The sequence below is a fragment of the Carex rostrata genome, chromosome 15 (assembly GCF_964058835.1).
Source record: "Carex rostrata chromosome 15, lpCarRost1.2, whole genome shotgun sequence".
NCBI lineage: Eukaryota > Viridiplantae > Streptophyta > Magnoliopsida > Poales > Cyperaceae > Carex > Carex rostrata.
In genome coordinates, this window is record NC_135932.1 from 8329111 (window position 1) to 8342800 (window position 13690).

A 13690-nucleotide genomic window follows, 5' to 3' on the forward strand; every position below is an offset into this window, starting at 1 on the left:
TAAAATATCTATACTCTTTTTGTTTCTCTCTCTACCTTTTTATTAACTTTCTATCAAAAACAAAAACAAATCCAGTGAAAAGCCACACCAAGTGTCAGATAATACCTGCCACAGAGATTCTGCACCTCAGAAATTCACTCACCAACTCCTACACGTTATCTTCGCTCAGCATGGTAACGAAAGTTTGCACGCCTTGAAAAATGGCCTCTCTAGTAAAATATGTTTAGAGAAGAAACCTCTCAAAAGTTCGACTTGTGGCTTTAATTATGTGATTTGTTGACGGTGTCAGAGCGCTGTTGTATAAGACAGCTCATTCGTCTCATCACTCTGTCTTCCCTTTTCATACTTTTCTTTGTTTCAGTAACACTCCACAGGCAACAGCCATGGCAGAGAAGGTTAGATTTCTTTAGTCTTCCTATTTCAAATGATATATTTTTTCGATAGTTTCCAAGTCATGAGAAATTATTTTGAACTATATATTTCGGGTATATAGAATGCAGTTGGTACATGTAAAGCAAAAAAATATAGAACAGCATGCGTATCTTTTTTTAATACCGAAGGATATTCTTTATTGAAATTATTTTGTTAATTTTGTACAGTATACTCTTGAATATGAGCAAACTTTTATGATGAACTAAAAAAATATATTTTCCTTTTTAATTAGTTTGGTTTCAAAATTTTAAAATATTACTTTCCTGGTCTTTTTATACATTATGTCAATATGTATTTTATGCTGCAGCCTATTGATTTTTTACATGTCAGTAGGTAGGGGTGCAAACGGGGGTCGGATATTATCGGACCGTATCTGCACCCGTATCCGAAAATTAGATACGGATGTCCGATATCCGAAAATATATGTGAGGATACGGATACATATATTATTTTAAATTTTAATTATTCGTATTCAAATAATAAATATATGCCATATAGTTTACCATAAATTATGAAAATATTTATGTATATATCTACGAATATCTGATATCCGATCTGTATCTGTATGTATCCATCTAATATCCGATCTGTATCCGTATCCGAAAATTAAAAGCAGATACAGATATGATTTTATCACTGTCCGATCCGTTTGCACCCGTATCGGCAAGTGTCTACCATTACAAATTAGTGACTTATATATCACTAATTTTTTACTTTTGTAATTTTCCTGACACAGAATTCCACACTAATCCTAAAAGTTGACCTTGAGTGCAGCCGCTGTCGCAAAGAGATCGGCAGGGTTCTATTCAAGCTCCAAGGTACTTCAAATTTCCATTTTTTCAAACTTTTTTTTTTTTTTAGAATTGCTTTTGGATGCTAAAAAGAGACCACCAAGTTTCATCTTTTGCAATTTCTACAATTCAATTGTTTCAATTTATTTATTTTTTCCACATTTTATAGGTAAAGAAAACATCAAAACGACCTCCTATGACGAAAAGAACAACACTGTGACAATCTCAGGCCCGTTCGACCCTCAAAGGCTATCGACCAAGCTAACATGCCGAGCCGGAAGAGTGATAAAAGACATCAAAATCAAAGAACAAGAAAAACCCAAAGAAACCAAACCGACCCAATCCGCTCCAGCTGAAAAGGAAAAACCTAAAAAGGAAGAAAAACCGACCGAACAGCCCAAAAAGGAAGAAAAACCAGCCGAAAAGGAAAAGAAACCCGATAAACCTGCCGAGAAAAAACCTGAAAAAGAAGAAAAACCATCTAAGAGTGAACCGGTTCAAGCTCATCAACCTACATGTTGTCCTGCACCTTACTATGAAGGATCCTACGGTGGATGCCGATGTTGGATGTGCGGCCATGTATTTGATTACACGGTGGCACCGCCACGTGGGCCTTACTATGCACAACCATATGATGGGTACCGGGTTTACCATATATCGTCTGAAGAGGATCCATCAACATGTACCATCATGTGATTGTGACACAAGCGTACCTCAGCTGAATTTAGATCCAGTAAAGTAACATAATTGTTGGTTTTTAGATTGGGAATGTTCGATTCGAATCCGTGACAATCCATTCGAAGTGCACATATTCCGAACAACGAATCCGAATTCCAAAGCAATCTCGAACAATGGATTCGAATCGGATGGTCTCGATCTAAAACCCAAAAGTTGAGTTACTTTATGGGATCCGGACCCGTTTGTTAGTAGGCATTATTAAATTTCTATATAGGGCGAAACTTCATTTGATTCTCTTGGTTCCTTGGTTTTGTATATTTAAATACAGTATAATTGAATGAAATTTGCACCGTTCGGTGTATATTATTTTGGAGACTTCATGCGATGACAGAACGTGAAAATTTCATTTCACAATTTCTCACCTGAAATATCCTATTCAACTTCAAACAGCCAATATTTAAGCCAGTTATTAGAAAAATAAACATCATTTCTTTCAGCCAATATTTAAGCCAGTTATTAGAAAAATAAACATAATTTCTTTCTCTTTTCCGGGTATGTGGTAAGTGCACGTCAGTTGAGTTGAGATCCAGTGAAGTAATTCAACTTTTGGATTTTGAATTCAGACCGTCTGATTCTAATTCATGATAATCCATCCAAAGTGGAGCGCACACATTCCAAGTAACGAATCCGAATTCCAAAGTGATCACAATCAACGGATTCAAATCAGACAGTTCTGATCCAAAACCCAAAAGCTGGGTTACTTTAGGGATCCGGACCCCCCCTGGATCGGGAAAGACTTCTCATTCTTTATGATTTATTTGACGTTGTTTCTCACTCGAAATACAAAAAAGAAAAGAAAAAAAGAAGAAGAATTTCGTATTTCTAATTGTTTCCACTGACCGCAAGATAACAAAGTTAAACAATCCTAATGTAACGGTGAAAAAAATCATATAGCCCCACTAATTCACAAATACAGCAACGCTCCAATCCTTATTGCAGAACAAATATCTCAAGTAAAAAGAAATGAAGCTCTAAATGGAACGAAATGCTCATACTAACCTCCTGTAATACAAAAGCTATATTACAGTTGTATTGGAGAACCAACATTTGGTCTGATAGCAAAGATGCATGTCTCTTTATGTGAGAGGTTATGAGTTTGAAATCTAGATGAGCAAAAATCTTTGCAAAGGTTGAAACAAAGGGCGTTGGGTGGCTTGACCCCTACCACTCATTTCAAAAAACAGTTGTATTGCTTATGACATCAATCATGAATCCAAAAATAAGGTGGGAGGGGGGAAGAAAGATAACAAGGTGTTCTCCTGAAAAATGTAAATAAAAGTTAAAGATTCAACTGGAACTTCTCAATAATGAGAGCTGTACCGATGGGCCCTGCAAAGTCTCCAATTGTGCAACCTGCAAATTGAGTTCAAACCAGGCGTGAGTTTACAGGTATGACCTAATACTGTATCATAATTACCAACAAAATAAAATGCATATTTAAGCCTAAAAGAAGATGCATCTCTGGTTGCAACAGACATACTGGTAAGCAGTTGTACTTTGCCAATAGTCCAACATCATGTATTGAAATCCTTGAATTGAACAAAGGAATTGCCAATACTACCAGATAGATGCAGCAATATACGAGACAAGCCTGATGACAGTAATAATATGACCTGATACTTAATTTTTTTAAAACACCCCATTTATGATGAAATTAAGACTCAATGATCTAAGAGACTGCCCAATATTCAAATTAGTTATTTAATCTCCATTGCACAATTTTCTCACAGAGCAGCACTCAATTGTGCAAGTCCACAAAGGATTATGAAAACTAAAGGTAGAACCGTAGAAGAGTGGTTAAGCAGGTACAAGGACCAGAAAAACAGGTACAATCAGGTCCGTGAATTTGCAAAAGAGAGTACAAGCTGACCAACCAAAACACTTACCGGTAAAAAAAAATGATTCAGGTTCTAGCGGTACAGAATACTGTACCATATTGGCCTGTACATGCTGATGAGTTTGGCTAGTATAACATCAGTGTCATTTCAGCCTATATAACACTAACTCTAAAATCTATCAAATCGACTTCAAACGACTAATCCAAACCGATTTACATTATGAGTGATGCGTTTATATACAAATTTTTTATATTTTCGAGTTATTTTAGTATCAAATCAAGCGGTAAAAATATTGAAAAATTAATGTATTAAAATTAACTTAAAAACTCACACATTTGACCGCTTGACTTAGTACTAAATAAATTTGAAAAGTTATAAATTTTGCATATAAACGCACAACTAATGAAGTAGATCGGTTTGAACGGTTTGGATTCACCGTTTAAAGTCGATTTGATAGGTTTTAGAATTAGTGTTATATAGGTTGAAATGACACTGATGCTATACCAACCAAACTCCATGCTGATATGAGTATCAACAACAATAAAGCAGTCCAAATTTCTTTGAGTGCTACTGACACAATACAATGAATAAAACACAACTCAGCCAAAAAAATAATAAATAAATGAATAAAATAACTTACCAATCCACTGTCCGTGAGAAGGGTGGATAAGGGCACCCACTCCAGCTCCGACGGAAGCCAAAACCAAAGAGGCCCCACATTTCAGAGTTGTGGTGTGCATTTTCGTCCTGAACTGCCTAAACTTTTCTTTCAATTCCAACTCTTCAATTTCATCATCAGACTTACGGATGAAGCACCTGTAAACATCTATTATTGCCTGGACTACCCATGAAGCAGTCACCCCTAATAGTTGCACTGTTACAACACCAACATATGGATAGATACAAGTTAACAGTGGATACTTGGAAATACCAAAATCACCAGCCTTAAAGAATGTAAACCAAATGGTTACAAATTTAACAAAGAAAAGTCATAATTTCAAATTAAATAACTTTTTTCCATTAGTTCCATCCACGTGCGTGTATGTCCAAATATGGTTTGAAGAATTGAATATAAATTCAAATTTTATTGAAACTGCTACAGTTATGCACAAATAGAGACTATTTAAAATTTATCTGAGCACTCAAATTTCAAGCTTGGAAGGGAGAAAAAAAAATCAAAAGTTAAGTGTTTCAAATTATTTGACCACTCATTTAGATTGTGGGTAAAGAGAGAATTTTAGAATGTTCTAATGGAAAAATTCCTGTCAATACATTATTCTTCTAAAAGTTCACACAGCTTTTGTAATAACCCAATAACTTCTTCAAAAAAGAAATATCTAGGCTTTATGCAAAATGTAAGAAAACAAGAATGCTAACTAGAGGTTGCTTATAATGAAACATAACAAGTGTCACCATTGTAATATAAACACTTAAAACAAGTAATCAAGAATGTCTAGTATACACATAAGAGAAAAAAATGTTTTTGCATATATGTATAAAGAGTAGGAGAACTTTCACATATATGACATATACCTTTGATAGTTGTTTTGCCAACGCTGTAAACATACAAAATAGTTGGCATCCCCCTTGCAGCTTTTCGCCTGGCTGATCTAGAAGCGTCTGAAAAAAATTTAAGCAAATATGGTGAAATCATCAGAGAATTCAGATATTTGGGAAAAATTACAACAACAAAGTATAGTTGTACTAACTCCGCCTGTAGTTTCTATGCAGCCTGTCCCAAGCCAGAATTTGGGACAGGAAAAAGGAGGAGGGTTGTGATAAGGCGTGGCGAGCCAACGTAAAAAACCATAGCCTCTTTATGGAAATGAAACCCTACCGTAGACTCCGGTTGGGCTTCATTTCTAGCCTACCCAACTTTGGACTAAAGGCTTGGTTGTTGTTGTTTGTTGTTGAAGTATAGTGGGTACTACCAGAATCATTCTGGTAGGAATTTAGAAATCATAAAAAAAAAAAAATTGAGATCAACCGGTCCTGATATTACCTTTGAGAAGCTTCCATGCAGTTCTACGTGAAACATAATGAACGGCAACTCTTTCCAAAACTCGTCTAGTGGTCACAACAGCAGTCTATGAACATATTTTAAAAAAAAATGAAGTTGAAGTAGTTACTACACCCATTTTTACAATGATAAAAGATAAAATTTGATCTCATCAGCTACAGAAGTTCAGTGAATTTCTTTGGTTACAAACTGGTTGACTACCCTATACCATTGTTAGTTCATCATCTCTTCAACTGCACTGTTGAAGCATAATGGAGGACAGATTAGGTGAGTTGGAACATTGTTGCACTTTTTGCAGGTCAATTAATGAAAGACTATATTCAATTAAAGCTCAAGTGCAGAACTATAGCAAAATGTAGTCATTGTAAGAAAAGAAAAGAAAAGAAAAGAAAAACAAATCTGGGAATAATACCTGTTCAGCAATTAAAGAGTTTTTAAGATAGGCATATGTAGAAAACTCAGTATATCAATATGCCGTACAACAATATTGAAAAAAAGATATCAAAAAAAAAAAAAATGTAAATAGTTAACAGAACTAACTTCTCTCAAGATTTGTTTGATTGAATTTTGAAAAGGAGTCACCAAGTCAACTGGTCTCTCTGGCTCCGCTGGTGCTACATCATCCTCTTCCTCAGAAGGTGCACGAGGTTCCAAGAGAGGCAAATAAAACACTAGAAAAGACCTGAGAGAGGTCATGGCCAGGTTTTTCGGTTTAAAGGCTGAAAATAGAGGTTTCACATCCAAGATGTATTCCTTGGTAGTGACACCAAGGGAGTCTTTGTGGGTCGAAGATTGGAGACCATTAGTGCGGTCCCATACAGCTGTTGCACCCGCATCGCAATAAGCAACAGTGAAGCCCCCATCCCTGAATATAAGGGTGTGCAATTTCAGATAATTAAAAAACTGTAATAAACAAGCGATCTTCTCAACTAACAGAAACCGTGTTTAGTTTTTTGGAAACAATGGTAAGTTAGTTCATTTACTACTGTTGTTTCTGCAATAAGCATAGTTTCATGATACACTATGCTAATCATGAGATGAACGAAAAAGTTTGTCAAATGCATTATCAAATGTAGATTAATTAGATAACAGATACTTTCTTTCAGGTTAGAAGGAGCCTATTTCTCCAATGGAGCCTTAACATATAGTATTACGAAAGTGTGTCTTCAATTCATTTTCTGTTTTTGAGTTGTGGGTCAAGACTTTATTCATCCTAGCAGATTTTTTAACAAACTTATCAAATTATCAATAATTGTTCCAATGCTGTAAAAACTAATTCAAGTTTCTACTAATGATTTGTCTGCTGGATTCAATTGCAGAGTATACCAAATTTGTTAGTTCGATCATGGACAGATGATTTCTCAATCGGATTCAATTGCCCAGTGCATCAATGTGCAATCACGTTGAGTTTCGTCACATAACAAAAAGTTCAAGCGGAAAACTAACCCGAAGAGAAAACGGGAGGATAGGGGGAGACCGGCGGTGTAGGACACTGCCGCGGCGGACGCCGCGGCGGCGGCCGAGATGAGGGTGTGCGCATGGATAGACTTGGCTGAGGAAGAGAGACTAGGGTTTCTCTTGGCCAGATCCAATAGAAGTGCTATCCCCGCCATTGGTGCACCACTCTTTTCTCAAATTTAGAGAGATCCAAGGAGGATGCAAAATTTCGCAATTTCTCTCTCCTTGGTTGAATGAAAAAGAAGGCGCCTTATTAGCCCGTCGAAATTGCTTTCAGAATGGGTGCTGAGGGTTGTTTTTCCTCGACTAGAAAGTGTGACTTACTGTGTAGCGAGTGGAATTACACAGTTCTGAAAGTCTGTTACACTGAATCTCCATTAAGAGTGATTATGAGAAGATCACTAAACTTTGTTTCTTTCTGAGTGCGAGCGGAGCCTCTGTAACAAAATTGGAAGTACCTGGAGTAGGGAACGTTGTTACTAAAGCACCGTTGCCTTCAATTTGACAGGAAGAACTTTGAACACCGGTGCACGAGGCGAATTGTGCCTGGTGTAGTCGATTAAGTAGGATGCATCGTTCTTATCAAAGGAACTATAGTTGACTAGAGACGGTTTACAGACACCAGACAGCGCCTTTCTTTCTGGGTGAACAAACCTCAATGCGTTGATCCTGTGATCCTGTTTCATCCTATAAGAAAGAATCTAGCTGACTTGTGATCATATTATTTTTGTTAAATATTTCTATCGTCTTTAATTGTCAAAAATTGTGATCAAGGCCCAGCCTGTAACCGATTACCAAATGCAACCCTGAAATGTGCAGAGGTCAAGACATGGCCCAATGGCCTGCTCATATATAGGCCCGCTTTTCTACTCGGCCCAAGATTATATGTGAAAAATGTTGATTACAAATTCGCTAGTTACCGATCTACAATGGTATCATTGAAGTACCCATTAAATATTGGGAGAGGGGGGTTTCCGATGGGCATCGGACACAAATAGGGTTCGATGAGGGGTTTAAACCGTCGGATCTGCTTTAGGATTCGTGTGTACGGATTTTAAAGCAGACGCGAAATTGCGAGTGCGAATCTTAAAGCAGATCCGACGGTTTAAACCCCTCATCGAACCCTATTTGGTCCGATGCCCATCGGACACCCCCCTCACTCTTAAATATTAGGGAAAATTAGATTCATGCCACTCCAAAATGCTGAATTTAGAAAAATATCATTTCAAAATTTTGATTTTGTTAAATGACATCCCAAATCTCATTTATTAAGAAAAATGCCACCCTTACCATATTAATGTATAACTCTAAATTAATAATTTACATAAAAGGGGATATTACTTGAATAACCCTGATCCATTCTCCTTAGAAACACCCTGCTCCATTAACGTAGATGAACATAATTCCAAATTAACGCCAACCCTAAACACCCTACTCGTCTCCTCTCCGTTCGCCTCCAGCCCATCTCCTCTCTGCCTTCCTCTCCACTCCGCCTTACTAATATTGGGTGTGGATTCTGATTTCCTAATTACCTGCATCTATCTGAATTTGTATTTTTTTTTTTTTAGAGAAAAGGCTCTTATGCGTTATATTAATCAATATAGAGTAAAGATTACATACTGGAGCAACATTCTAATAAACTGAAATCTACTTATCTAATTAAAATCAAAAACCAGCATGGTAAACATTATACTGGTAAAAAACTGAAAATTCGCAATTTGCCTAATTTAAAGAACATTATACTGGTATATACTGGAATTGAGATTTAATCGAGGCATAATTACACACTTAAAGAATAGTTCCAGACTTGTTTAGTGCAGCTTTCCATCTCAATTTGCCCAATTTCAAACCAAAATTCGCAATACCCAAGAAATTGAGATTAGAACACGGTACCATTTTATTAGCCAAGCATTTGTAGAGACGGAAGAGAGGAGAGGCTCGACTGGGAAGAGAGGGTGGCTGCGACTGGGAATAGAGGAGACGGAAGAGAGGAGACGGGTGAGAAATGAAAGGATCGGACCCATTAAGGGTGTAGAAATGAAAGGGTGAGGGTATTTTTGGAATATACGAAAATACTACTCAAAATACAATATATTTTGTTTATTTTTTATTACAAATGTATAATAATTTGTTAAGGGTGACATTTTTCTTAATAAATGAGATTTGGGGTGGCATTTAACAAAATCAAAATTTTATGGTGGCATTTTGGAGTGGCATGGATCTAATTTCCCCTAAATATTAACTATTACCATTTACGAGTAAAATAAAATGCCTTATTTTAAGAAAATACTGAAAAGTTTCTTGACAAATTAAGATGTCAAACTAAGTTTTTGTCGATGAGTCTGGATCCACTGTTAATATCTTAATTTGTGTACATTTATCAAAGATAAAATAATAAATAATAAATTCAGACTTAAAATTCAGTAATAAAACGAAGAGATGTGTATATGAATTAAAATTGACAAATGATATATTCATAAGGAGCAGCAGTCAATTGAATGAAAGAAATTGGTAAAGGTCAAAAATAACAAAACAAAGGGGGGATTTCATGTATGCCCCTAAAACCTTTAAAATTACGTATTTTATCCACTAAAATTCATAATATCATATATATATATGGCAAAGGCTTCTATGGACCAAGGACCTATTTGTAAAATGAATATCCTTTTTATTTTCAAAGTTCAAAAAGTCGATCCGAACCGTTCATCTTGTTCTCCATATTAATATGTGCTTGGAGACCAAATTTTACATTTTTCTGAATTTTTTTACTATTTATTAAGATGGGTACAAAATTCAGACCATTGAATTTTGTACCCATCTTAATAAATAGTAAAAAAATTCAGAAAAATGTAAAATTTGGTCTCCAAGCACATATTAATATGGAGAACAAGATGAACGGTTCGGATCGACTTTTTGAGCTTTGGAAATAAAAAGGGTATTCATTTTACAAATAGGTCCTTGGTCCATAGAAGCATCACTCTATATATATATCCCTCCAAATTTCAAAAACCCGTAAATTTATCCAAATTACTGTTTTTTCTACTATAACTCATTTTAAATTAATAAAATACCAATTTTACTTTTGATTGAAAAAAAATTATGTAACATGTTTAACAAAATTGTTCAGTCTTTCTAATTTATTGAACTAAATTGGTAAACATGAAATCCCCCCTTTAAATTAGCCTTTCATTTTCAAATATGCAATAATTTAGAGAAGGGATTATACATGAAATTTCCCAAATAATTTAAACAAGAAAGAGTTGTGAAATGGCCTGAGAATATGAGATTGATGATTAGATCATCCATTTGGATGCAATCTCAGAAATAGCAAGAATAATGCTAATTTCAAATTAGCTATTGAATTGCAGAGTCTATGCCTCTGGCATACTGGTAACCACTACTAGATTCATAAAAAAAAAAAAAACCCTCTAGATTAGTTAATATCTATCGTTTGAACGGGTTATAAAAAACATTGCTAACTTCAAGAATAATTCTATTCTTTATCAATTCAAGCGTAGAATAGAGAAAAAGAATAATGCACTAATCTCAAATCAGTACTAACCTCATGCTATTCTTGACGATCCAAATGCACTGTTAACTAAAAGCTTTGTCACCTCATTGTAGAGAGATTTCCAGCATATGCGGCAATGGAGACACCAACACCACCACACCGGTGATGGGTCCGGATCCCCTAAAGTAACTTAATTTTTGGATTTTGGATCGATACTGTCTGATTCGAATCCATCGCTCGAGATCGCCTCAGAATTCGGATTCATTGCTCGAATGTGTGCAATCCACTTGAGATTGCATTTCATTTTCAAATATGCAATAGAAATATAGAATGGATACTTGTACATGGCACTTGTTCAATGGATAAAATTCATCTATACGGATCACTTATAATTTGTGATATTTTTACATGATGATACGTGTGACAATATTTATGCCTATTGCAACCGACGGTGTTGATGATTTTAATAAATTTTCTTTAATGCACTGTAAACGTTACAGTTTGCCTGATAACCGTTCATATTATCGTATAATTAATTAGGGATTGGGTTTTGTGGCTTTGAAGCTTAAATTTCCGATTTGTATTTGGAATCGTGCAAACATATTTAAAATTTAAATGGCTCATTGAATCTAAATATTTGTACGAATTTTGATGCAAATCAGACGGTTTAGGTCCGGCTTTGGGTGAGACTTTGTCCAAAACCGTTTGGACAAAATCCCATCCAATTAATTAACCACATAATGTTTCAGATTCACACGAGTAACTTGATTATCTAGTGCCAACTATTGTTGTAAAAAATGTCCGTTTACACCGATTAATCAGCCAATGAGCAGCCGATTAGTCATCGTCAGTGACCAAAATATTAAGGATTTTCCCGACTAATTAATAATATGATACTTTTAACAAAATTACTAAGATCACAACTTGCAAGTGATGGAGATGTCCTTAAATATTTTTTTTTCAGAAAGACTAAAACAATTTTTTTTTTTTTTTTTTTTTTTTTTTTGGGAAAAATCAACAACTGGTTGGTGACTTGGTGTCGACATGACAACGTCAACGCACTTCCAAACGGGCACACTAAAAAGTAATCATGATGCAGGGATTTTGGTGCATTTTTTCGCTGCTTGGCAGTTTCAATAATTTAATTATATATGTTAAGTTGGTGAACGAAAAACAAGGAAAATTTGTTTCCTTAATGGGAAACATTTGCATAATTACAACAAGTTGGTGGCTCTTCGCTCCATATCATCCACTGCCGTTGCATTGCCCTCAACCAAAGAAAACAAAAAATAGTTGTTCAAATTATCTTGGAACAAAATATATTTGGAAAATATAGAATTCAATAACCATAACTCGTTCTCATGTTTGGTAGCAATGAGAATAAGCTATTTTTGAGAACAAGCTATTCGGTGTTTGGTTGAGTTAGAATAGTTATGATAAAGAACAAGCTATTCTCACAACAAAGTTGAAACAAGTTATTCTAATAAGACAAATATCAATTTTGCTATTCTAGTTATTCTAATATTGCAACCAAATATACCCTAATAGCACAAATTCAGAAACTTTCACGAAAAAATATTAGATTTTATAAAATAATAATAAAATTCACGAATTATTCATTTCTTACACATTTTTTTCAGAAATTTTTATTTATAGCAAAAAAATAAAAATAAATCAAAACACCTAAGATTTGGGGATTTCCACAGTTACCCGGGCCGCAAAACCAATCTACAGCCCATATATGGGGGACTGCAGATTGACTTAGAAGTCCCCAAAAGCACAAAAAATGCACTGTCATATTGAATATATTTAAGTTTTGAGGGACCTTTAAGCCAATCTACGGCCCTCCATAAATGGATTGCATATTGGCTTTGCAGCCCAAATAAATGTAAAAATTCCTCAAATCTAGGTTTTTTTTAAAGGGTATTAATAAAAATTTCGGCATTTGTTCAGTAGATGAATTATTTGTGATTTCATGAGTAATTCGGATAATTTAGTCCCTGATTATTCATAGAATTTGTATTTTTTTTGAAAATTTAAGAATATTGATATATTTATACGCATTGTGAAAAATAAACTACATTCGTTTTATATCTATACTTTATTAAATTATTTCAAATTTCAGAACAATCAATGTGTTCATAGCCAGTTTGATTTGATCTATGTTACCCGATAATTCATATATGACTCCACATCCATATCTGATATACATCGGATACTGTATCGATATACGTGTCCATATAGCTGTATCGTATTGAAAATTTCCGTATCGTCGTATCTATATCGTACCCAATACAATACAACATAGAATTTGACTCTAGTTATAACTCACTGGACACCTCCATTGATGTTGACAATGGAGCGAAACGACGTACGTTGATCACGGAATCATTTCCCAACATTATAATGTGGTCCCTCCGTTCATGTCCTTTAATAAAAAAAAATATATATATATATATATATATATATATCCGCGCACAAACCACAACACTGATTTTAAGTCATTAATTAAATCACAAATAGATAAATATTATTGGAGCAAATTGTTTAGTTTTAAAAAAAATTAAAATTGATACTTTCTCATGTGACAACTCACATGACAAGAATGAATGCACATTTTACGAAATATATATAATACCATTGTATTCATCCAATTCTTACCAATAATTACATACTATGTAGTATGTACTAATAAGAGGATGCATGCCTAACCTTTTGGGTTTGTATTAATTTACTGTTCATAGCTTGTATTGGAAGCAATAAACATCATGTTTACATTTATATAAGTGTTGTAAAAACAGACTGATTAGTCGTTGGCAGTAGTTAAACCGTCACATATTTTTTTGATTTATCGGCCGATTATTTCAGATTATTCCTGATTAATCACTTGGTGGTACTCTGT

The 13690-nt window shown here is 34.7% G+C and overlaps 2 protein-coding genes across 2 annotated transcripts; one reads left to right on the top strand and one right to left on the bottom strand.

The window, feature by feature from the left end:
* The first annotated feature begins 241 nt into the window (after window positions 1-241).
* Window positions 242-2064, top strand: LOC144566891 (uncharacterized). The gene is made up of 3 exons (XM_078316931.1): window positions 242-395; window positions 1169-1250; window positions 1393-2064. The coding sequence occupies exons 1-3, from the start codon at window positions 384-386 to the stop codon at window positions 1917-1919; spliced, it is 621 nt and encodes a 206-aa protein (XP_078173057.1). The 5' UTR covers window positions 242-383; the 3' UTR covers window positions 1920-2064.
* Window positions 2065-2832: 768 nt separating this feature from the next.
* On the bottom strand, window positions 2833-7520 carry LOC144566312 (isopentenyl-diphosphate delta-isomerase). The gene is made up of 6 exons (XM_078316309.1): window positions 7266-7520; window positions 6360-6684; window positions 5802-5886; window positions 5333-5419; window positions 4440-4673; window positions 2833-3314 (listed from the first exon to the last, which is right to left on the bottom strand). The coding sequence occupies exons 1-6, from the start codon at window positions 7430-7432 to the stop codon at window positions 3241-3243; spliced, it is 972 nt and encodes a 323-aa protein (XP_078172435.1). The 5' UTR covers window positions 7433-7520; the 3' UTR covers window positions 2833-3240.
* Window positions 7521-13690: the final 6170 nt, after the last annotated feature.

Bases quoted from the DNA above. Each gene is read 5' to 3' on its own strand.
- LOC144566312 (XM_078316309.1), bottom strand. From the start codon at position 7,432: ATGGCGGGGATAGCACTTCTATTGGATCTGGCCAAGAGAAACCCTAGT. The intron at 6,685-7,265 runs GTTAGTTTTCCG...CCTTATATTCAG, and splicing joins TCCTCCCGTTTTCTCTTCGG to GGATGGGGGCTTCACTGTTG. The intron at 5,420-5,801 runs GTAATATCAGGA...AATTTTTTTCAG, and splicing joins TGCATGGAAGCTTCTCAAAG to ACGCTTCTAGATCAGCCAGG.
- LOC144566891 (XM_078316931.1), top strand. The intron at 1,251-1,392 runs GTACTTCAAATT...CACATTTTATAG, and splicing joins GGTTCTATTCAAGCTCCAAG to GTAAAGAAAACATCAAAACG.